General features: G+C 39.0%; 1 protein-coding gene across 2 annotated transcripts; it reads right to left on the minus strand.

The window, feature by feature from the left end:
* Positions 1-1,696: 1,696 nt before the first annotated feature.
* Positions 1,697-25,731, minus strand: vstm2l (V-set and transmembrane domain containing 2 like). Of its 2 annotated transcripts, none has more exons than XM_023266201.3 (4): positions 25,463-25,731; positions 6,258-6,427; positions 3,688-3,732; positions 1,697-2,885 (listed from the first exon to the last, which is right to left on the minus strand). In XM_023266201.3, exons 1-4 carry the CDS (start codon positions 25,575-25,577, stop codon positions 2,583-2,585), a joined length of 633 nt encoding a protein of 210 aa, XP_023121969.1. In that variant the 5' UTR covers positions 25,578-25,731; the 3' UTR covers positions 1,697-2,582. The 2 variants fall into 2 exon arrangements, with proteins under 2 accessions (XP_023121969.1, XP_023121968.1); XM_023266200.3 differs by having other exon boundaries at positions 6,258-6,430.
* Positions 25,732-25,783: the final 52 nt, after the last annotated feature.

Raw genomic sequence — 25,783 nt, forward strand, 5'->3', positions numbered from 1 at the left:
GCTGTAAGTCTGCAAATATTCCTCAGCAGCAAAATGTGGACCACCCACAGTAAAAATGCTGGTCTTAGTGCTTCCTCACATTCTACCATGCACATGGATATAACAGACATACTGTATTCACTTCAATCAAATTTACACCTCATGAACTGCTGTTTCTCTTCCAGCACCTGAGATACACGTTGCATCTTTTAATGAGTCTGCAAAGCCTCTGCAGTGCACTGTGCTTGTTTAAAAAGAGCTTAATAAACTCCTCTTACTTATAAATCCTTCACCACTGATTATACACAGAGGAAAAATCTATCCAAGTTATGAGATAATCTGATAAACTCCATAAACCTCTCACTAATGTTTTTTCTTTTCTAAAAAACACAGCTTGTAGTTCTTATCCAAAGGGTCGAAAAATTTCACTGCTTTCCAACGAACCCCTTTTTCTGAATTTCTCTGTATAAGAAATCACTTTTATGGGGACCCTTATGATCCCACTACCTGAGTTGTGAATCCTCCACATGACCAGAGAAGCACTGCTGACTGGCAGTGACAAACTCATATTAAAATGCAAGCAGCATTGTATTAAGTAACCACACAAATCTTATAAGAAAGACTCCAATTTTTTTGAAAACGTCAGAAAATGCAGGTTGAGTGCCCGATGCTGCCACTCTCCTCTGTGTTGCACAGAACCAACATTACCTACAGCTGGGATGAACCCTCAATACTGCAGCAGATATTGACCAATGGCAGGAAAACTGCTGGTACTGTGATCTCACGCATCCTATATTGCACTTGTCATATAGCAGTCATTTTAGTTTGTGCTGCTTCTATGGCCTCAACAAATCTTTCCATAAAAACACATTTTCCATTACTAGAGGCATCTACATTGTGTCTATGAGCATTTGTGCATGTGTGGTGTACTTCTAAGGTTTGAGGAAGTGCTGCTCTCTGCTGGTCAGAAAAATCAAGTGTTGACTGATGAAACAAGCCTGAGAGGCTTTTGCAGGTTGCACTTTAGCACAGTAGCTGGCAGCAACAACCAGCCCATAAAAGCCGCTTTTTTTTTTTTTTGCAAACATTGAATTTGTGGCAGGACAAAATGTTAATAAATGTGCACATTTGTGAAATTGTGTGGAGAAGGTCAAAACTGAATTACCTACCCTTATCATAGAGTAGAGAAAAGACTGTTTAAACCACTTTTGGCAGATATGCAGAAAATATCTATGGAGGCGCATCTGCTCCAGCACTGTAAAATGTTATCACATGGTTTGATTTAAGGACACACAGAGATCTCCAAATCAACTAGTCTGTTCTGCCAAACCACAGTTTCCCTCAGTTCAGTGCTTCACTTATCCATGCTCTCACTAAGAGGAAACGTAATCCACTTGCAAAATTTAGTTAAGATAAATAAGAAATTAAAGAACCACAGAGACCAAACTAAGAGTCTGTCATGTTAGATTAAAACTTTGTTTCCCTGAGATACACTTTTAACATGTTCATGTGATAAAAGTTTAAGTGTTTGCTTACAGTTGAAATTATGTACAGCGACGGTGTTTGTCGTTGACCCAGACATAAAAGACCCTCCGAGTCACAGAGCTGGAATCACATGATGTTTCATTAAAAGGCTGGTTGCACACCTTTAAATGCATGCAACTTCAACGAAACCTTGTTTCAATTCAGCAGAACAACAGAAAAAAGATCAAAAACGTCATTTCAAATGAATGTATTTAACAGAACAAATATTGAACAGCAGCACTAAGAACAAATACAGTCAATAAATAAGAACGTTTAGACCAAAAGTGAAACTGTGGGTGACAAAATGAATATATGAATGAAAAGTTTGGAGTGATCAACATACTACTGGTGGTTGTATCATTTGGTTGAGTAGCACTGACAACCTTTACTTTAGTGATGACATGTAAAAGTCTGCAGTGCAAACTGCAAGTGAATATACAGAAGAATTTATATATTATAGGGATGTGATGAAGGCATACATTATGACAGACATTCTGGTCGTGGTTTAGAAAGCTAAATACAGACTGTTTTAAAGTTTTAAATGAAGATTACAGGACTGAAATTGATATTCTTCAAAAGGTTTTCAGATAGTAAATTAAAAACCTAACTAATCCTTTATTTCTTGGAAATTTACACTGAAATACTGCAGCTTTTGACTTAGATGTTGGCAAAAGACAAAACAACTCACACACTGCAAAAAAATAGTCTGTCTTGTATGTGAACCTCCACTTTGCTCTAATTACTATTTATAATACACATGATAAAATAACAAATTAAAAGGTCTTCTTTGTTGCTACAGCCTTACTGTCACATTAACATAAACCTAAAGCATTAGGAAAAAGCACAAAGAACAAAGCAACAAAAAGAACACAATCAGATATATTGTCAGTAAAACCGTCCCCTCCGTTGGCATTTAACAGCATTGGCATCCAAACGAGAATAATAAAGATAGACAAACAAACCATGGCACACAAAAGGCTCTGGTTAGGATCCAGCTGTGTGGTGATTAGTGCGCCGATGACCGTCTCTCTCTACAGAGATAAGTCATGAACATGCAGATTTAGGGCAGATTGCCCGCTCTAAAGCACACAGCTCTCATTACAGTCAATGGTGCTGCCAGCTGATCTCTTCTTCAGTTCCCTGCCCTCTGTCTGGTGGGGGGAGTGTGGCTGACTCCCCACTGACCGCTGCCCTGGTTCCTGCAGCTCATCAGACCCCCGACTCCTCTCAGGCTCCACCTGCAGGTAGGCCCAAACACGGTGGCGCTGCACCACAGTACCGCTGTAGTCGATGACGTGACACTCGTACGTGCCCTCGTCTGACGGTTTGACGCTGGAGAGACGGAGTTTGTGGGAGATGTTGCTGCCGGCCACTTTTACCACCTAACGATTAGAAACGATAATATGTTCTTATTTAAAGCAAATTACACATCAGTCAATCAGTCCGACTACGTATACTGCACATTTTATACTAACAGAAATGCAATACAAAGTGCTTTACACAAAACAAATAAAAATGCAATAAAAGAATACTAACAACCCCCACTCCCACCCCTACATTCACATTATCAATAAAGGGCTCTAAAACACTGGGATGGAAGAACTGAGGAAAGACTATCCTACATAACACATGCAATGAGGAAACACCAGATGGGATAAAATTAAATAAAACAAGCTTGATAAATAAATAAATAAATAGATAGATAGATAGATAGATAGATAGATAGATAGATAGATAGATAGATAGATAGATAGATAGATAGATAGATAGATAAAATATCTATTTTTAAAATAGAGATAGGTGGAGATAGTAATAAGTATTGATAAAAAGATAAAATAATAAACTTTACATTAAAAAGACTAAAATATGTGAATAGGTGAATAAACAGAGAAGTCATTAAATAAAATTAATTGTAAGAAACAAAATAAATAAATAAAATCTATCAAATCAATCAAAAGCCTGATTAAGAAGGTGGGTCATAACATACATTAAAACATATCCAATATCATCAAGCTTCATTGTGGCTCAGCATCCATCCAGAAATGCAAGTAAATGTTACAAAAGCTTGTATTTCTTCTGTGTTCATGATAACAAGAAATAACACAATCAAATCAAAGTCAGCTACTTTCACTGATCACGACTCTGCTTCGTGCTAGACGACAGCTGACGCCACATCAAACTCACACTAATTTTGGTGGCATCTTTGGACGTCTCCTCCTGGGCTACAACCTGCACAGAAACATGGATGAAGCATTAGCAGCAGAAACCTGATTGAGGTGGCCTTTTTCATAAAAATGTTTTCTAGCAGCATCTCTGTGCAGCCAAAAAAAGCTTTCTCTTTTTTTTTCTTTTTAACAAAGGATTTCTTATTTGGATGTTTCATGTCTCACAGTTACCACGTTCTCTTGAAGCTTTGTGTCAGTATACATGCTTACATCTGCATGTTTAACTGTGTGTACAAGCACCAAGCATGTAAGCTGCAGACATAGAGAGTGTGCGTGTGATTGGGTATGCAGAGGCACAGAGGTATTCTTTTGGGCATAGGTATGAATTATGCATGGAGCAGAGAGAGATTTTGAAAATCTATTTCTTTCTCAGTGCCAATTATAGTGTCTAGAGGCACAACAGGGGAGTCTGAGTCCCCCCCATGATGGGAGAGAGTCAACCTGTTCCCCCAGTGCTGGCAAATGCTAATCAGCAATTATACCTTCGCTTCCGTGCCAGAGGGTTTCTGCCATGGCTAATATTGCATATTTGCCTTTGACTGAATTACAGTAATCTTTAGGTTCAGTCTTCCTAAACAACTGTAAAAACTGAGAAAGTGAAAGTTAAAATGGACTTTGTAATTTTAGTTGTCTATGTTCCGCATCGAGTAAAATAAAAGCTGACACAGATATCATGTATGAGCAAAAAACATTTGTCATGTGTTTTGTTATGATAGGCTGGTTTCAGGAAATAACCATATACTTCTCGATGATATATTAAATTCAGTTTACTTTGCAGTGTCCTTTTGGAACTTGTAAGTCAGACAGTTACTTGGAAAAAAAACCTGTGAGATGTTTTTGTTTCTGCTAAGTGAACAGAGCATTTAAGATTTTTGATTTTAAAAGCTTCAGACACCTGCACACTGTCTTACTTGCAATTATTCCTGCATGTATTCACGACATTTCGGTGCCAGACCTGCATCAGGCAAATGGTGTGTGATGAAGTGTGACTTTTATTTTTCAAATTAAGTACGTGGTATTTGTGAAGATGTTTTTGCATTTATTGTGAAGGATTGTATTTATTTACTGATGCTAATTTTCACTTGTCATGCAAATGTGTCCCTGCAGGTTCATCTACAAATGTAACCTGCAAAACTTTAAATATTTTTGGCCCTTGGGTGCTTTAACTCTTCTTTTTTAGTAATTTAGCCCGTGAATGTAAACAATTTTGAGGTACACCAGTCATAGTTCTAATGTAGTGTTTAAATTTTCAGAGTTTCTGTGCATTATTGTAAGTTGTCATGCAGTAAAATGAATGTGGGACATGTCATTTGGCTGCAGAGTTACAGCAACTTCTTATCTAAGATGGTTTCTCATTGTCACAAACCATTTGCCTGATGAAGGCTTAGCCCCAAGATGTTGCTAAGTATTTTTATTTTGCTACAGTGTTTGAAACCCACTCAGAGTCTCATGAGATCGCTGTGCCGAGTTTCTTTGTCAAGATTTTGTACATCAACATAAGTTATCAGAAATCCTGTAATTTTTAGTAGTCTGCACAAATGTAGTAGTTCCCAAACTGCTTTTTATCAGACAATCCCTAGAATCCTCAGATGAGCAAAAGTACTCCTCCAACAACATCACCTAAATATGCTGTTATGAATACATTTTTAAACTGGCTGTTAACTCTATTGATTGTGTGAAAAGCTGATGCCGCTACAATATTTTTAATGCAGTTTCTATAGTTGCACACGGTGCTGCAGATGTCCCGTCCGTGCAGCCAAGCTCAACAGAAAACTGTGCACATCACCACAAAGCAATAAACACAAGCATAGGACTGTGATTAGTTATTATTGTGCTGAATAATTTGGATTTCACAGCTGTCATTTTAGGAGAAATTATTGCAGGCTGTGTGCAAAATAACACAGTATTAACAAAAAAATATCACTCTCCACTGGGACAAAATAATCAGTCTTAGAAAAAAAAACATGATTGTGAAAATGTTATTAATGACAAAGCATATTTTTGTGCATTTTTTTTTTTAAAATTAAAAACTATACTCTGAGAAGCTCACAAGATGATTTTAAGATAGGCAAGAAGTAGTTCATATATGGCCGGTTATGCAACAGTGTTTGACAGTGAATGCCTTTAAGGGTTAAAATGCCGACGCTCAAGTTGATTTGGTTGAATTTATGCTCATATTACATGACTTTAAGTGGTAAAAGCTGGATATTTCAACCACTGCTGTCAGATAAGCATTTCAATTTTTTCACTATAGCAACAGATTATTAACTTGCTCTTTGCAAACTATGTTAACTATGTGTTACTTTTAGCCATTTCAACTCTTTAGTCATCACTTCTACCTAACTAGCAATTGAAGCATCTGTTTGCAATATTTCAGTTGAGTTTAGCTTAGTTTAGCCATTATAAGTAGGCTTTCATCACATCCTGGAAACTGCAAAGGCTTTCCATTGGAACACACATACCAGTGGGTGTGAATCACTGCACTAATACATTTAAGACAAAAAGAAGCTGTTTTGCCTTTCAGCTTACATTATTGGTAATGTGGCCGGGCTTCTCTTGCCAGTCTTGGTGGTCCTTGATGTACCACCACTGGATCTCCAGGGAGTAGGAGGGAGAACCGGCGCCACGGAAGGAACAGGCCATCTCTACATCCTCACCGCTGTGTGTCCTGATGTCGTGTGGGACCTCCGTAAAGAGAGCTGCTAGAGACAGAGCGAGAGAAATGACAAAAAAGCTGAAGGAAAAGTGAAGGGCATAAGACATCTAAACTGTCAGGAGCAAAACTCCACAAGATTTCTGTTTCTCAGATTGTTCGGTAACAACATTTCACCGATGGCAATGCTACATCACACTTCAGCAGGAGGAACACTGAGGTACGTGAGGAAAAAGGTGCTCGAACCGAAGTAAATATAGGAGTGAGGAATTCAGTGAAAAGGTTCGGAGTCACGTTACCAGTCAGTGTTTTTCTGTGTTTATTTGAAAGAGTGTCTTAGTTCAAATGTTCATGTACTATATGTTGCCTTTATTTCAAGAGAACTTTAAAGTAATCAGATTATGAACAGGGGAAAGTCTCAACAACAGTGTACAGTCCTTCTGTTCAGGTGCAGCACACTGAGCTGAACATTGTATGGACACGATAATTTCTAAGTGTCATCGCATTACAGTCCCACACACTTCAGATGAACCACCTACACAAAGACTATCATGTCTGGAACATGACAAATTAAACCTGACTACTGCAAGGAAGAATATTTTAGGAGCTCAGACTTCATTATCGATGAGTGATAGCTTCAAACTACATGAAAATAACCACATTAAATTCTTGCAGTTTTTATAAATCACTACCATACATAAATTAGTACAACACCGTATATACTGTTTGAGAAGACACAAATATACAGAGCCGAGAAATTAAATAACATGAAACTGACACTGATGGCAGCTTCACATATGAGATCAACACCAACACCATGCTGAGGTTTCATGAAATGATGAAAGGAAGTCTCATTACAGTCAGCTTAATGTTGCTATGGCAGCATTCATACAGTGCTGGCCATTTTAATTACAATATAATTAATATACAGAAGAGTGAAAGTATATTGCACATATACCATCAGAGGTGATGTGTATTGATTAAATATGAATTTACAATTTAACACACATAATACAACCACATCAGCTCTCTGAGTCTTGCTGATCAGATTGATTTTGTACAAGTAGTTTTCAAGAAATATTACAGGAATAAGAGTACTGACCAAAAATCTCCTGTTTGTACTGTGATGGTTGTTTTCACTTGTATACCAAACTGATCTTTGTTGATTTTGTCAGTTTAGATTTTTTTTACTTCAAATTTCTAGATTTTTAAACAAGTACCCCAAATTTTACATCTCTTTCTATCTTTGTCGTAATAACTACATTTAGCTACACAAAATTTACACTAAAACTTATGTGCCTAAACCAACCGGATATTTCCAATCAGCTATAACAGTTGATAGCAATAATCCTGCAACTCAATCAAACCTGCAAACCCATCAACACCTGAGGAAACAATCTGACTCTTGAGCTGCTAAACGCTTTGCTATAATCACCAGCTAATTGCTAACTTTATCTCTCTGCTGTCTGGTGCTGAACAGGTAATGTTTCATGCGTTTATCAGAGATGATGCTGCTGCTGCTGCTAGAAACAGGTTTGATGAGAGCAAAGAGACTGGAAAAGTGAATTGAGACACAAACTCTTCAGTAAAACAGTGGAAAGTCCCAGAAAGCTCACTGTCATACTTGGAGCGTGATAAGAACAGAATAACCTGTCTGTTCCGTCAGCTAATGTTTTATATCTCATCAACAGAATAATCCTCTTTCAGAAAAACCCTGCAGAAGACAGAATAGTTGAGCAAAGAGAGATGTCAGTCACTGTGTTTGAAATTGACATTCACTCTGTCTTGTTTGAAGATGATCCCGGGATGAACAGGAAGCTGGAAGGACAAAGTCAGAGAAGAGAGAAACGGCGGAGGGCTTTGGTGTCGTCGGACTGACTGGGCCCTCAGGAGTCGTGCCCTTGATGCGCTGCTGCTTGCGACCAGGCTCTGGCCTCATTTGTCAGCAGGAGACGTACTGTAGGAAGGAGCCTTTCAGGGGCCAAGAGGGTTAGAGGAAGAAGGAAGGGAGGAAGAGAAAGAAAAGACATACAAGGGCAAAGGTGAACTGAGGCAAGAGTGTTGAGAAGAAAAAGCTGAGAATGATAGATGGAAATGTGAGGAAACTCATAGGAAAGGCAGAGAGAAGAGCTCCACGCACACACAGTAATAGGAAGAATATAAGACCTTTAGAAGTACTGTTAATAGACAAACAATACATGGAAAAGTACATAGAACTGGCAGGCAGCAGTCCACTGTAGCCTGACAACTTGTGCAGCAGCAAGGCATTCTTTATTTGCAATCAAGCAATCAATCAGTAAAGCATAGGCAAGCTCAACCTCTAGAACATCGGTTATCAAAATAGGTTTGTCCTTTCAGTATATCAATAGTAGACATGCATCTGTCACTGGGTTTTTTTTGGCGTTTTCTTGTGGAATTACCCATTGTAATGACAGTTCTTGTCTCCACAAGCTCTTCCCAAACAGTGTTTTTGTAGAGATTTTTGGTTCATATGAATACAAAAAAACAAAGAGTGTTTTTCCCTAAATAGGAGAATGATAATGGGTGCAGTCAGACCATTCTCCTGTGTTAACACAATACTTTGAAGATACTGTAGGTCTGGATATGCAAGACAATCTAGAATGCAGAACATTTAGGCACAACAGTGACACGTGTGAAAAGGGGGACACAATATTTTAAACAAATTCCAATGTAATGCACTGACTATGGTGTCACAAATCATTAATGATATAATGTTACATGTTAAACACACTGTCAACTACAATAGTAAGAGTCTACATTCATGGAAGCGGCTTTCTGAGGCTGTACTGAGGCACAGTGGAGCTTTCCGATACCTTTAGAAGGTATTATGCTTAAAAACATTCAACACGTTTGCTGTTGAGTTTTGCTCAACATTATATTTCTCAAGAGAGAGATGAACGTCTGAACCAAATTTCATGGCAAACCCGTATTTTAAGATATTTCATTCTGGTGTCTGGACTGAAGAGTTAGACCAAACTACTGACATTTCCATCTCCCATGAGCGGCTAAAAATATGAGCATTGCAAGCTTTACAGAGACAGGCTCTCTCATAGGACTCACATATTAAGAGTGTGCAGGTGCACCTCATAGCCTCATATATCGTGTCTGAACATATTGCAAAAACAAACGACAGTAATGTGGTTTTACGTCTCACACAGCTGCAGACAATATGATATTGCAGGGCCCCTGGTGGATCCCTCTTTATTGTATTCTCCTTTAAGCACAGCAGTGAATATGACACACTGAAAACTCTTCCACACGGTGTTAATGTCGTTTCAGTATTTGCTCTGATGAAAACTGCAATAGCACTGACAGACCAAAAACCTACATTTTAACACATTCATGTCAAATCCCTGACAAGCTTCTGAGGCATCTATTGTGCGTATAACGTAGATGCGTTTAATTCTTCAAGCTGAGAGATAAACAAGTTGGTTAAATTATAGACCCTAAGAAAATGCCTTTATATTTTAGATTTTAAGGCTGAAAATGTTTTCTGATTAAGTAACCTGGTACGAGCAGGCAGCACTTAATGGTGGAGGAAAAAAACAGCTCATTCCTTTAGTTTTTCTGTCTTGCTCTATTCTGTTATGCAAATTCTCCTCAGACTGAAAAACTGGTGAGATGAGGATACATCTCTGTCAAACTCAAGGCTACCTCTCCACTTTTGTTCCAGCTCCATCTTGCAATATGAATCCTTAAGATGCTGACAGATGAAAGGGTAGAAAGCGTACCTCTCTTCTGATTTCTCACATTATGAAGTAGCTCAGGCATAACAGAAAAGTATGAAATTCTCACACACCTGAAAGTAACAACACAAAACATGGTGCTGTGAGGAAAGGAAAATCTATGAACATAAAACACAATGGCGTAATCGCGGTTTAAATGACATTTTTGGCATTGGTAACCCCAGTTTTATTGCAGGATCCACAGAACAACAGCAAACTGGCTGCTGATGAAGACTGAGATGAGGCTGAAAGCTCAATTACTGCATTCAATCAAACTGAATAACCGACACGTGTTAAACAGTAAAGACATTTTTAAGCACTTCTCACTGTTTTATGGCAGCGTGAAAGAAAATGAAACAGAGGATTTTATAGAAATGACTGATTTTTCATTTTAAATTGTCAGACTTTCTAGGTCGTTTTTTTAGGGTACACAAAATTGTGAGACAGAAATAAAGAAAGAAAACCAGGACAAGCAGAGAGAAAGATATCAAAGCAGACAAAGCTGTTTTTCTCATCTCTCTGCAGCTCAGTGTAAAGCAGGAGACAGAAACTCTAAATGCATCTGCGCTGATTTCTTCTGTCTTTGCTGCACAGTGGGATGCATCTTCTATGACAATTTCCTGTAGTGTTAACTATCCCTTCGTTGCCACTGTAGGCTGTAATCACAGCTGCCATAACGATTCACTTTCATCTGATGATGCACGTCCTTTTTAATGGCATCTTCAGGATAACAAAGCAGTATAATTTGAATGCAGCAAGTTTAAAAGATACCGAAATAGCATCTGAGGCAAAGTTCTGATGATTATTATAAAGCGAAAAGACCCAAAAAACTGTAATGTTATCAGACCTGTAATCTTTGTAGGAACACGCCAGAGCAGCTCCCAGTAGCAGCTATTTTAGAATTGTCTACACAGTGTAAGTCTGCAGCAGTCAATTACTTCTTGAATATTACAATAACACTAAATTAATACCAAATGACAGAAAAGATAGTTTTCTCACTCTATTGATTGAAGTTCCTTTCACTCTGAAAGTACAAAGAATTAAAATTGAGAAACCTCTCCTGGAAGGAGAAAAATTAAGTAAAATGGGGATTTGATGTTATTGCATCTCACAATGTATTTCAGAGAAAAGACATTTTCTTTATGGTTTCACGCTGAGGATTCCTCCTTCTGTAACAGCATTAACTTTATGTTAGGAAGAGCACTCTGTAAGACATCTCATTATTCAAAAGTGGCACTTTTCCTCTCAGATGACTGATGAAGAGCACAGAGGGTCTGACTAAACTTACAACAAAGTCTCAGAAAGATGTGCTTTAAACATACAGTGCCAGAGTTGAAGCTTGGAAAGGCAGAAAACTTCACTGTGCATAAAATATAGGAACAAAACAAGAGAGGGTGGCATTTCAATCTTCAGAGTTTTGTTAGTACTCAGTGCAGGTTCTCACACCCCTTTTTTTTTTGTCCTCAAGACACAGTATCAACAGCTCGAGGCAGAGCACTGCAGCATCTGTCACCTTAACAGGCTGCAACCCTGCAGACAAAGAAGATGTTTGTGTGACACACAAAGAAACAGACAAAACAGGAGTGCACATGAAAGCATAATATGGAAAATGTAAAGCAAAAATGAATAGCTTATTACTAATTTAGCAGATCAATACAAAAATCATGAGTAGTTCAGCAATCTTCAGATTCCTCTACATGTAAATAGTGTGCACTGGGTTATGCTAAAGCCCTGTGAAACTCGTGATTTACATTGTACACGTCTGTGTTTCACTTGAATTCACTGACATTACTTGTGAATCTGGTATTATTAACTATTGAGCCTCTTAAAACTCAGCAAAATGTTCCTAATTGCATGCTGCCATATGTCATCCATCTAAACCTCCTTTAATATTTTGTTCTTCTGAAGGATTTGAGCTTCTCTGAATAGGCCTCCACACTTTGTAGCCACATGAGCTTATGGTGCAAAGAAAACACACACAAAAAAAGGAAAGATTAATGGTACTTTCCAAATTACAGACATGGCAGATTTGCAAAAGATTATGATCACACAAGGTCTCCAAAATTATCGCCAATTGCTTGAGGTCCACAGGTAACACCAGACAAATCAGGCTTCAGAGTGACACTGTTCATAAAGGGCATATTTAGAACCACTTTTACAATGTTGCACAAAATTGTAAAATGAGTCAGAGTCATAAAAAAAAGTCAGCTGGAGTCAGTTTTCAACCAGCATCATTGAGCTGATGTTAGTTTAATTACCTAGTTAGCTACAACTGATAATATCTGATGGCTGCACTCGTAAATTCAGCCGGCTACGTGGAAGGTTGACAGGTGGAAACGAGCAGCATGCCTATTGTGTAGCTCTGTGTGAAATCAAAAACCCACTGTTTAAAATAATTACCATATTCTAAATGGTATCTTTGCCACTGTCATAACTGTAAACTGCAGACAGCATGTGCTGTGTGACAACAGAAAACTTACACTTAGGCTTAGTTAATATGGGGATCAGGACTCAATGAATACCTAAGTGTCTGCTGTAGTTAATTTTAATATTCATACATTTGTGGATTACAATTTTATAGTGAAGATCAGGGTGGACTGATCATCAGCTTTTCCAATTAACTGAGAAAAATCAGCAGCATTTTTCTAATTATAATTATTTCTTTAACATTTTCTCACTAAAATAAATTAATTTCAAAATATGCCATTTTGGCTGTGCTGCAGTCGTCCTTTCTCTAGCAATAATCTCTGTTCTATGTCTCTAGTAACCCACAGCCCTATCTGAGGGTTTATCAGTTTCCCTGATTACCAATAATCAGTATTGCTATCTGCCCTAAAATAATCCTATCAGTCGATCTCTAATAAAGCTGGTGCTTGTCTTTGATCTGTATCATTAAGGGAACATAACTTTAGCTGCTGCTGCCAATATCAGAATAATAGCTTTGATTTCACACATAGCCTTCACCTAAAAATCAACCCTTCATGACTGTAAATATACAAACAATCCTTTAACTAAACTTACAATCAAATGTAGAGAATGAAGGCTAACTGGTGGAGAATTAATGATGCTCGCTGAGTCTCCACAGCCATTTGAAACCACAGCGTGTGAAGTCAAAGTCAAGTCAAGGAGAGAGCTGCACAGGGAGTCCTCACATACACTCGGGAGTCCGGAGCTACAGTAGGACAGGCTTATAGCTGCAAGGTAATTCCTGCACTTTCCCGTCTCCCCAGCCAGCCAATAACACCCTGATTCTGCAAACGCAAGATTTTTCTCAATTTTCCACCTCTTTCTTTCGCTTGTTTAAATCCCTTTTAGCTCTTTCTCTCTCGCCAGCTCACTAACATCTCCCACAAATCTCTCCCTATTGTTGTTGAAAACATTGTGTTTTTACTCGACTCGCTCCCTTTTCTATTGCGCTTTCATTCTTACTTTCTGCCTATTAGAGGATCCTTCTACCTTTTTCCACTCAAGTCTCCTCTATGCTCTCCCTTTAATTCAGTTTCCTTCCCTACTTTCCCTCTCGCTGAGTGGGCAGTATGTGTCTGTTGGCTCTCTGGAGTCTGGCATAAAGAGATGCTTCCAACGCTCTCAGGGTAGCTCACTACATCTCCTGGAGTCTTGCCCACTGGCTCTGGCAGGTGTTCAGCATCCTGGGTGAATTACCCCGAGTGCGTCTCACTGTGTGTGGTGCCCTGTGGCTTGAATTCAGCACTCTGTGTGTGTCTGCAAGTGTAGCTATGCAGTACTTGAAATGTTAAAAGGGTTTAACACATTATTTTCCTGTTGCAAATGGACCATAATGGTGCTGCGGCATGTCTGTCGCATGTTTGACGTCCGCTGTAATGCACAAGTTGTTCCATTAGAAGCAAATAATGTACAAGGTGGAGGTGGAAAATAGCAGGCAGGAGGACGCTCTTTGCAAATATCATTGTGCAAAACTTAACACGCATATGTTTTTTTCTCTATAACAAACACGCCCAGAATTACACACATGAATTGGCTCAGGAATCAGAGCAATTCAAAAAAGATCAAAGGACAAAGTAAGAACTTCTGTATTAGATGGAGGAGGAGGAAAGAAAAATGACAAATGATAATAAATTGTGACTCCCCACCTTATGTGCTGGAAGCCTCTAAAAAAATATGCAGTTTTGCAAATTGTGCCTGCTACTTTCCTTCCTTCATGTCTCAGATGAAATATAACTTTTATTATGCCCTTTGAATCCGTCTTTTTCAGAACTTTGGTCACTGATTTGTTTTTTGCCCCGAAAGGCAAACAATCTCATTACCAGTGTTCGGAATAAAAGACAAAATCTACAAGGAAAGACACACGCCAGAGATACATACAATGCAAAAAAAGCTGCAGATGTATGCAAATAACTGTCCGTCTCTAGTACAGCCCACTTTTGTACAACAACGCTAAAAATGATTAGTGTTGCTCCACAGCAAATGTGCATCTTTTACTGTTCAAACATGCTGTGTTTTTAGAAATCATATTAACACATGCAAAATATCCTCATAGATATGGTCGAGCAGATATATTCGTCTATATTCGCTGTGATTTTACACAAGTGGTTTCATTTTCATTCATTTTTTGGTGCTCGCGGTGACAGAATCTAGAAAATGAAAATATGTAAGATGGCTAAAGTAGTGTGCACTTCCACAAAGTCTTGGTAATCAATTGCAAAAAAAAAAAACCCATCTGAGCTTCCTTGTACAATAGTTGCACTTTAGTTGCAATATTTTAATCAAACTGATTAAGCCAAAGGTCCACATGAGGCAAATTAGATGTATAATTGAAATCATAAGCCACGTTGTCATCAGCAAGGAAAACACCTTTACTTAAAGTTAAATGTGGAACATCACACTGACTACTAATTTACATGACGTTTTAAACGTGACAGAAAGTGCAATCAAACCCCGTAACATCGACTGTGCTGTATTACACTCTACATTAACTACGCCTGTGCTTGTGCATTATAATTATGCTTCCTCCAATTTCTCCTCTTACTAATGGATACTGCTTCTTCACTTATCTGTCAAACAGCTCCATTAAAGCTTTTTTTATGGAACTTTGACACACGGAAACTTTCCGTCAGAATTTGTCTCTGTAATGTGTGGCGGACCTTTTAAAGACAGAAAAACTTTTCACAGCCTTACTCATTCTGCAGGCCCTGAGATACAGGCAATAAAAATAACTTTATTTTATAGAGCTCACACCAAAATCAAGGAAATGTACTTTTACTGGTTTCATTTTAAACTCTATTTCAAGAATCTATTACTTTATTTCTATTTTACTACTAACCTCTGTGTAATTGTGTATATTCCACTAACCTTTGTTTAATGTTTATTGTACTCTGGCAAAATAATTTCCTCTGGGTTGAATAAAGTAGATCTTATCTTATGACTTGTTATCATTAATTTAACTCTGCATGTGGAGGGGGAAATTCAGGAAGTTATCTTTCTTGATTTTATGATAACTAGTTCAATGGAAAAATCAAAGGAAAGAAAATAGAATGTGGGTGAAAATCAACGTTTGGTTGCAAGTTTAACTGTTTGCTTTGCACTATTTAATTACTCTTTTTGACCAAAATGATGAGCCTTGCTATCCCAAATGTTCCTCCAAATTGATCGACAAACCAGAACTCTACTGAAGGCATGAACACCATCCTTTCAAAACATATTCCCTCATTTGGTGTTTTGATGATCGAGATTGCTGTCTAACACAAAATCTCCAAGAGGTTTTTAGCTTGGTTGAAATCTGGTGACTGTGAAAGCCATTTTCACTCATCAAACCATTCAGTTACCCCTCGTGTTCTGGGCATGGGGGCATTGTCATCCTGAAGGAGACCACTCCTATCAGGATGGAAATGTTTCATCACAGGATAAAGGTGATCACTGAGAACTTTAGATTGATTTGCAGGGACACTTTAAGGAGTCAAGTTGACCCAAACCACACGATGAAATCGCCCAACACAGTATAACAGAGTAGCCGGATCCCCTTACTGAGGAGTAAAGCATTCGGGCTTCCTGTACCATTATCTTGGTCTATGACACACATGCATTAACCCATTTGTTGAGAATGATATCATTTTCTACATCACTTTCTTCCACACCTCTATAGATCAGTGGTGGTATTTTTTCACCATTAACACAGTGTGTTCATATCCTGCATTGACATTCTCAGCCACCTGAGGAAGAGCTGCTATTCTGTGTTCCATGTCAGACTAATTCACAAGAATTACAGTCATCAAATGTGTTCTGCTAACAACAATAACACAATCATATTTACAGTGTTTTCCACATATTTAACTACAATGGTCACTTAAGTCACTGTTTCAACTGTGAATGAAGCTCCTGCCATCCGTGGCCCAAAAATTAACCATTTTTCAAAGTCACTGAAGTCTGTTCTGTCGACCTAAGTGACTTTGAAAGAAGGTTTTTCTCAGAACCAACCTTGCTCAGCATTTTCATACATGCCAAGAGCATGATCCATACGCGTGTAATTTTCTCTCACCTCTAAATAGGGTGTGTTGGTGTGTGTCCTTTCTTAACCTTAGCCCCCTTCACAAGGTTTGATTATCCATCTGACAGTTGTCAAATTGCCTTTCAGTTTGCTATGCAGGTGCCCTCCTTAAGCTGCCTGTGGAAAAACAACTTGTCTGTCTGCTGCTGTGTGTGCCGATGTCAGGCCCTAACAAGCCTCCTCAGCAGACACCCAACTGTTTCCTGACTTTAATCACAGTAGCGTCACCAAAAATCAATTCTATAACCTCGGTAGAATGCTAAATCAACACAAAAGCTGACTCCATCGGTGAATTTTCAGGGCCCCAAACTGGCTGAGAAAAGAATAAAACCATGTACCTCTGAAGTGAATATTGACTTCCAGGGAAATCTTAAGCACACTGGGTTGTCTCATTTATAATGCTATACACAGTAGCTGGCAAAGAATGAGTTTGCTTGGCTTGGCCTTGTCCAAGTATAGATTTTCATAAAAGCAGTACTGTCAGAACCATCCTCAAGCAGAGGCAGGGGGCCCTTATTTGAAGATGCAAGTACAGTACATGCATTTTTAAAATGGTCCTCCCTGGCATTTTTCATTATATTGCTCAGAGAGCAATGATAGAAGTGAGGCCATGAGAACACAGAGGCGGCTGCTCGCTATCCACCAAAGACTCATTAAAAATGAAAAGCTGAGAAAATAATGAAAGAAAACAATGTGGAAGAGGACAAAAAAATATAAACAAATGCAAATACGTTGCTTAAGCCCAGAAGAGACCACTCTTTTCTGTTAATAGTAAATATTTTTTTTACTTCAGGTCCCAGGCAAAATGATAAATCCAGCCCGAGTGCCAGTGTGAGGTCAATCCATCGATCCTCTCTCTCCTTTCCATCTCTGCTGTGTGGGGAGCTTGAGCTGTTTGAGGATGACTAAATTACAGAGGGCTCATTAGCATGGATGAGAAGCAAGTGTGACACCCGTATCTTTCCTTGTCCATGCGTCTGTGCTTGTGTAAGCAAGAGGGAGAGAAGCTCGCAGTGTAAGTCTGTCACCACCTCTGGAGGCTTCTGCTTTCTTTGCCAAACCACTAAAGGATGAGGCTTATGTTATTCTATATTCATCTTACTGACAACGCATCACATGAAAACACCAAAACCAGCAGTGTTACTCCATCTCTCAACACTTTCCAAGAAGAAATGACACATTACAAACAAACCAATTTACAAAGCAGTTTCAGTCAAAAAAAAAGGCTAAATAATTACCTAAAACAGGTGGACAGTTATCAGCAAATGTTGCTCAAAAACAACAACATGGAGCCTTTACATCTTAACTCACAGATTTACACACATTTACTGTGCCTAAGTAATTCAGTATACAACACCAGAGCACCTGGAAAGACCAACATATCTACTATTACCTGTGCTGCCATGTTGTTAATCATATTGAACCTCGTTTGCACAACAGCAAACGTGCAAAATTTTAACATAGGTACAAACTGTCAAGTCAAACTTTTGAGGGATTATAAATACTGTAAGCTGAGGAGTGAAAGTCAGAAAGTATTAAAAAAGGACATTTTGCAATCCGGAACATGGTGAGGGGGAAAAAAGACGGTGGTCAGGAGAGACTTTGGGAGAAAAAAACTGTTGAAAGTACTACAGAGTTGATTGATGGCAGTCACGCCAGCAGCAGAAGACGGGATCAGAGGATTATTACTCTAAGTATGGAAAGCAATAGCTAGGCTGGTATGAAATTCAAATTCAGGAGACTAGAGTTGTAGGTTTCCATGCACTGGCTGGCTGGCGAAGGGGGAAACTGTACAAACTAGAAATAAATAGGGTAATATTATCTTCAGACTAAATGGAAATATAGTTATAGTCTTACTGAAACTGAAAGTAAATCCTGTGTTTTAACAGTTTCATCCATTGTACTGTATTATTTGTTTATTCAGGAGAGACAGAGAGCCGACTGTGTTGCCCACAGTTGAAAAAAAAAAAAGCAGTAAAAACGGGAAGTCATGCAACTAGCTTGACTTCCCTTGGGTTCTGTGTTCAGGTTGGTCCATTTATCACTCTCCATCGTTATGAAATTCTAAACTTAACAAACTTAGTTATATATAGATGCCCTGCAGGCTATGTCTGAGACAACTCGACTCGGCTGCTTTGAGTCAAATTCCAGGCCTGCTTTTATATCGAAGCCCGTTCCCGCAGAGGGGTATTTGAAACGATGCCCCGGTAGCTGGATGAATTGTAGAAATCCTCCTCTAAGTTAAGTGCAAACATTTTTCACTTGAAAAGGTGCTGCCTATCGGGGACAGCTAGTAAAATCGGGTTCATTAAGTCAATGCCTCCATTTGAGTCACATCCGTAGGGCACCGAGGAGAAGAAATGATTCATTGAGAAGAAAAAAACTGTAAATACCAAGACATAAAAATCCAGCTTAACATCATAACTTCCACCAAGGTGAATGTAAATAGCCTGCGAACGGAATCCTTCTGAGAGAAGGTATTTCACTAATTTGATGAATGGGTTTAATAATCAGGGAAGCCCCAAGGGAACAGTGAAAGAAACAACAAGAAGCCGCTGCAATAAAGAGACCTGCATGCTGCAGATATTTATCTTGATCTTAAAAACCTTTAATCCTGCATGCAAGGAATCTAACTAGTGAGAGTTCTATTGTGGAAAAACCATTATGGATTACAACATTTTGGTTTAGAAACATGTTTTAAGTACTTAAGGGTTGTTGTTTTTTTCAATGCCAATAAAAAGAATATATTATTTAGCAGGCAGATTAAGTCACAGTCACAGTTTAATCAAACACTCTGATACTACTATCAGCTTGAATTACTGTGTCAAAAGATTTCTGTACAGATCAGTTGCTGTACAGGTGGCAGCTAGTAATCAAATGCGGAAAAAATGCTGATAAACAAAAATAAGCAGTCTGGGAGTTTGCCAGAAAGTCAATAATACTGCATTTGGTTCAGAATCAGCGGCAGGGCAAACAGACAGAAGTCTCCTTGGGGAAATAATCGTTTGCAGCGAGACCTTCAGCCTGAATTCAAGGTGGAAGGTAAAAATAATGAAATAAGAATGGAGACGGTAATCAAGCAAGCAGCTGTCTGCCTGTTGCCACCGAGACTTTGGGCCTGCGGAGTGAATTTTTCATAGCCCTTGGGACATAAGACTCAGAGGCTATTTCTGTGTTTTCTCCCAGTATGTGGCGGCATGAAGTCGCACGTGTTGTTGACAACACATACCAGGCCTTGAGGCACTTACGAGATTGCACACTGTACTCCATCTGGACTCTCCAGTGATGAAAGACAACATTATGTTCTGTTCGACTATGCTGCCCTTGAGAACATTTAAGTGATGGTGTTTGTGTTTTCCTTGAAATGGAACAGATGAGTGCAGGAACTCCCTGCTTGGTGCGATGTGTCCAGTCTTAGTTTCAAAGAACTAAGCTACAAACTGAATTTAAAATTATGCATTTTCATTTCAGCTGGAGTGACATTCAAGGATGATATATGGCATGTATTGTTAACATAGAGTATTTCAATTCACCTTATACAATTACCACAAATGTACAATATGTTGCCAATCCTCTCAATTAAAAAATGTTTTGTTTTTCGTACCTTAAATGTCGAAGGTCTCTCAGTCCACAGTGTGCCATATTAGTATAGAGATAGGGCCCACACACTGACAAATCTCTCAGGCTTACTGCTACATGTGACAGTTTAAGAAGAGTTTTCTCCCAAGTAGCAACCTTAGGGGTTGAAATATGACATCAAAACAGAAATGTCAAAAATTGCAGTTCCTTAACTGTCCATTTGAGGCTACCTTCAAAAACGAGTGAATCCCCATAGACCCCCATGTTATAATGCTCAACTTTACACCAGAAATAAGCACATTTCCAACCTAATACAGAAAGTGTTTTGGTCTCTATAGCTAATTTACCCATTTAGGACATCTCAATGAGTGCTGTTATTCCGTCAAGGAATGCAGCGGAGTTATGTGACAATCGGTGCACGTGAATCCATCTGTCCGTGCACAACATTACTCACAAATGGACCAACGACTTTGGATGAAATTTTCAGGGAAGGTCAGAAATGACACAAGGACCACCTCATTAGATTTTGGCTGTGATGCTGCTTATAGTCTGGATGAATGGATTTGTTAAGGATTTCCCACTGCAAGATAGAGGCACAGCATCACTGTAACTATGACAACAAGTGAACATTGCGTCAGCTGCCTGCTGACAATCACATGAATGCAATCCTACTACAAATCCACCAGGACTAATCCATCGGAAATCATACAAGAAACTGTGGAGGTGTTTCAGAGTCCCATCAATTCCTGCCGCCTGCTACATATTTAGGTCACGCAAGATTCGGTATCTGTACATAACGTACACATATATAACACACGCCTGTGCTCAGCACAAGGTAATTTTTTATTAAAGATTTCACCTCTTAGAAATGATACAAAGACTGAGCAGCCGTGGCGGAGTACTGCGTTCTCTGAGTGCTTTCTTGTTTTATCTATGTCATTTATTTAAATGTATTAAGGCTTAAAGTTATGCATAACTAAGGAAGTGGCCGATTTAAATGATGCCTTTAAAAGCCAGTCTATGGCCTTTAAAGCTGAGCTCCATCCATACTCTATCTCTTTACTCATTTTTGGAATTAGGAAGAGTCAGGCACTGGCAAGAAGAGGGAAGCCCAATCCACCACACTGAGCTTTAAAATCGCTGTTCGGGAAAACTATGGATAAACTCATCTTTCTGTCCATCTGTCCATCTTTATGTAAAGTCGATGTTCTCAGCTTTCCAAGCGCTGGTGACTTTAGTTTTCAAAAAACATTCTCCTTTAACAAAAACATGCTTTTTTTCCTTCTCTCTGGTGATTCAGAACAAATTTCAAGAGCTCATCCTGTTGTAAACAAATCTGCAACAACTTTACCAATCAATTCATCTTTTAATTTTTTAGCCAAAAAACACCCAAAAAAGCATCAGCTTCTAATATGTGAGTATTGGACAATCTTTGTTGTCTAGCTGATCATCAGTTATTGGGGAAAATAATCAGTGGATTCATCAACAGTGAAAAATTCACTATACCTGCAGTAGTTGTGGTCATGTTGCTTTTTAAAGAGTCAAACGAGATGAAATCCTTTTTATAGTACATCACACTACAGAATCTCTGGAGATTTCTGTTTTACTGGAAAGCAGTCATCCCTTCAAGTCGTGACATGATAACCTTAGTCCTATATTGTGCATCCTCTCAAGAAATGCTTTGTTTTAACCGTTCTTCGCTGTTCTTCTCTTTCCTACCGAGCTTCCGCCAGCACCCTCTGCTGTGACAGCATGACTGTACAATCTGTTGCCCCCCTCCACACTTTTACACTGTCAGAGCTCCATTAAATTGAAAGCCAATGCAAACTGCCTGGGCTGGCCGTCCTCATTAAGAGGACACCAAGCAGAGGCCTGGCAGAGGATCCCAGACACTTTGGAAGCCTAATGAATTGGTACACGCCCCCACACTGTGAAAGTGCTACGCTCACAATGGATAACAGGATGAACGCTGCCAAAGAGCACTAACATTGCAAGGTCTTACGCTGGAATTGTAGGGTTCCCTACAGATGATGAAACCATCATCATCACTTTGCGTTTTCTGTTCCTCCAAGGATGAAAGCTCACACGTGCACAAACAACACTTAGTCTTAGCGTCCTTTTCTGTCTTCAACGCTGAGACTTGACCTCCATGCACTTGTGGCAGGTAAGAGTCATACTCTGATGCATGTGGCAAACAATGAGGTGAAGCTGCTGATCCATCTAACAGGGCCGTCTGTCTTCATATAATTTTGTGTCGCAGGTGATTCGATCTACACTTCAGCTCAAGTGGAAACTGTGGTGAAGGGGCCAGATGCACTTATCTGAAACAAATGAGTCAGGGCTGAATCTAACAAGCACTCTCCAGAACAGTGCATCCAGCCTCTCTGCTCTGCATGAAGGCTCAGCTCCCCTCTGCTTGGGCAATTTATCAAAGAGCATGATTTTTAAAAAAAAATCTCCTGAGAATTGCTTAACCACAAAGGATGCCACAACTCTCTTTTCTGGTGCCAGAGTGAAAATACAACGTTTTTAGTTTGCTTTCTGAGACTAGTTTTTCATTCTTGCTAAGCACCCTAAGGCATTTCTTCTTCATGGCCATCCTGACACACAGAGTGGGAAAGAGAACACAACAATTACAGCCAATTTTAATTAACTCCCTGTGGAAGAAATGTTACTAATTGATTTTCTAACCTGTCCAAGACAGTCAATCCATTCGGAGCCACTGCACACCGCACTCATTTAGAATGATCGAACTAAAGCTAACTTGCTAAGCAGAGCCAGCTCAAGGGACAGCTGGTGAGACAATGCAGTGGTTATCACAGTTTAATTAGATAACGTTAAATCTATGTTTGGAGCTGCAGGAGAAAAGCGGCAAAATTGCTGGTGGGTAAAAATGCCAATTATGTTTAGAAAACTGATACTGATAGAAATAACAGAATTTCAAAAAGAGGAATTCCACATTTAAATAATTTAACAGCATATGAAGTTAATCCTAGATGAAAATAAAAGCTGTTTAGGAAGACAAATCTAGTTATTATAAAGTTTCCAAATGTATTTATTGAAGGATGGAATCACCCAGAAACATGAAACTGTGTGGTGAAAATATAAGATTTATACTGCAAAATTCTCTGCAGTCTAGAAAAGAGATTTTCTACATTTGAATTCAAAGCAGGCTTTACTCTTGTGTAACTGGATCTGAATCATCCTGGTGTTAGTCATTCATTTTTAAAGCTATTACTACTGCCTATCATTGTTCTATATGTGGGAGTCAATTAATTAAAAGAAAATGCAATTTTACTGCAGATTTCACACACTATTTTTATGATCAAATTCTTCTTCAGAGGGAGGTAAATCAGTGGTGAATGACACTAAGCAACCCATATAATACAAGGCAATTTAGCATCAGCTACTAATAAATCTACCTAATAATAGCAAACACACTTGGATCTCTAGAAAATTCAACAGCAGAAGTGGTGCAGTCTGAAGCACCGAGCCCTGAGGAACACTGAACTCTTGCAAACTCAAGCTCTGTTTTTCTATTTTGTTTCAACAGGAGGCACCCGGCTGTAAATATGAAATATGGAGAAGGTGCTTCAGAACAGTAACACCGCATCTCAAGCTTCTACCCACCTCCATTAAAAAACACATAGAACAGCACAAGTCCCCCTTTCTCCTTTGGGTGCCTACATGAGCAGTAATTTGTCTCCAGAACATGCCTGTCCTTGTGCTTTTTTTTTGTTCTTATGGTTCACTTCCGCTAACAATAATGCAGCAGTTTCCATTTTCTTATACATCAGACTAAATAACAGTTAATTACTCTGGTTGTGAATTTGATAGTTGAAATACTGCACTGTTGGGCTTGTGCACATTTGGGTAAACCTTCACATAACTGAACTGAACCCATGTTCAGCGTCAAACACACTATTTTACCGAGATGCCATACTAAGTATAGTTTAATTTAATGCAGAGTTCTCAGAGACTAGATTTCTGCTTCCTTAATTCTGTAGAACGTGTCTTAAAATTAAACACATTTTGCACATTTCTACAGTCCTGTAGTGTGTCTCAGACACATACTGTACCATCTACTGCAACTGTCCCAGTCTGACATTGAATATTATCCCCTTTCCTCTTCCCTCTGGTTTGTATAGATCACTCTCTGCCATCAACATCCAAATTAATGCAGAATTAAACAAACAAATAAATATATATAGATTATTAGGATTCTGGGAGCCTCATATCAGACTGGAGTAATGTCTCAAAGGTTGGAGGTTTAAATCCATGGCTTGATGAGGAGATTTCTGTAAGTAATGCATTAAACTGAAAAAAACCCTATAAAACCAGCAATTCAATGCCTGAAAAAAATGGTTTTCAGGGGTGATTTTTTTGTTGTACTGTATGCAAAGCTAAGCCTTGGGGAAAGACTTATGTCAGGTTTGTGTAAAGTAAGATTAGACAAAAGATTTGTTTGTAAGTTGCTGAATGGATCCAATGTTATGACTCTTAAGGTTGCATACAATGCAATTACATTCAAATTCCTCATCCCATATAGGTGCATCAATTGACTATTTTTTATAAAAAGACCATGCAGATTATTGGGTGGCCCTTAATGCATAAACTCTTGTGTTTAGTTGATGTTATTGTAAGGCTAGTCTCACTTCTTCCAATATTTCCAAGGAAACCTGCATGTTTTATACTGTCATTAAAATCACATACTCCAGAGGTATTTTCCATGCAGAAATAATTAGACACACAACAATTTTTAGGACACGTTGGTCTGCAGTTGATGAAATAGCTCAATAGGCACAAAAGCCTTTTATGCTGCACCTGCTTTTGTCAGCCCAAATAGGTTGTGATGAATTTGAATGCACGCTTTGAAAGTGGGATGTGGAGCCTCTTAATGAGTTATAAAAGTGGTCTTTAGTATTCAGTGATTTGATGTTTCACCCTATTCAACCAGTTTGGCGCAGATACAGTAAAACATTAATAAAGTGTGATAATTAAGTTGGATTTAATAATCAAACGTGTTTCAACTCGTCAGTAAAAACAAATAGGGCTGCAAAATTAGTCAACATGTCCACGTTCAGAACAAAAAAAAAATGCAGAAAAAATTAAACCAGGAACAATCCCTGTTCACTGAACCCCACCCAGACACTTCATCGCAACACTCAGTGCAATAATATTAAGCTCTCCACCTTCCAGTCGAGCTTCCTCCGACAGACATAAAACAACTTACCATTTCCAGAGATGTGATTATCCACCTCTCCGTGTCCGTCGTTGAGAGCCGCGTTAAGTTGAATGTAAAGTCCCGCGTACTGTAAAATCCCTATTATCACTCCAAACGGCCCCATGGCTTCGGCAGGTATTTCAAGCAACTGTATGAAAATTTGTCACGTTAGGTGGAGGGCATCGATAATCGATATGTTTCCCCACCGGCGCTGAGCAGCCCTCGCAGACATGCAGCTGGAGCTGGAGGGGGAGAAGCGCTGACGCTCCGCGCGGCGGTGCGTGAGGAGGTGATGCGGCGCAGGCGGAGGGAGAAGCAGGTGCAGCGGCT

Source organism: Amphiprion ocellaris, chromosome 5 (genome assembly GCF_022539595.1).
Source record: "Amphiprion ocellaris isolate individual 3 ecotype Okinawa chromosome 5, ASM2253959v1, whole genome shotgun sequence".
Classification (NCBI taxonomy): Eukaryota; Metazoa; Chordata; class Actinopteri; family Pomacentridae; genus Amphiprion; species Amphiprion ocellaris.

What these genes read in the sequence shown, in the direction of transcription:
- vstm2l (XM_023266200.3), bottom strand. Translation starts at nt 25,577, where the DNA reads ATGGGGCCGTTTGGAGTGATAATAGGGATTTTACAGTACGCGGGACTT. An exon ending in TAATCACATCTCTGGAAATG is followed by an intron (nt 6,431 to 25,462) that starts GTAAGTTGTTTT and finishes CTCTGTCTCTAG; the next exon opens with CAGCTCTCTTTACGGAGGTC. An exon ending in AAGATGCCACCAAAATTAGT is followed by an intron (nt 2,886 to 3,687) that starts GTGAGTTTGATG and finishes TCTAATCGTTAG; the next exon opens with GTGGTAAAAGTGGCCGGCAG.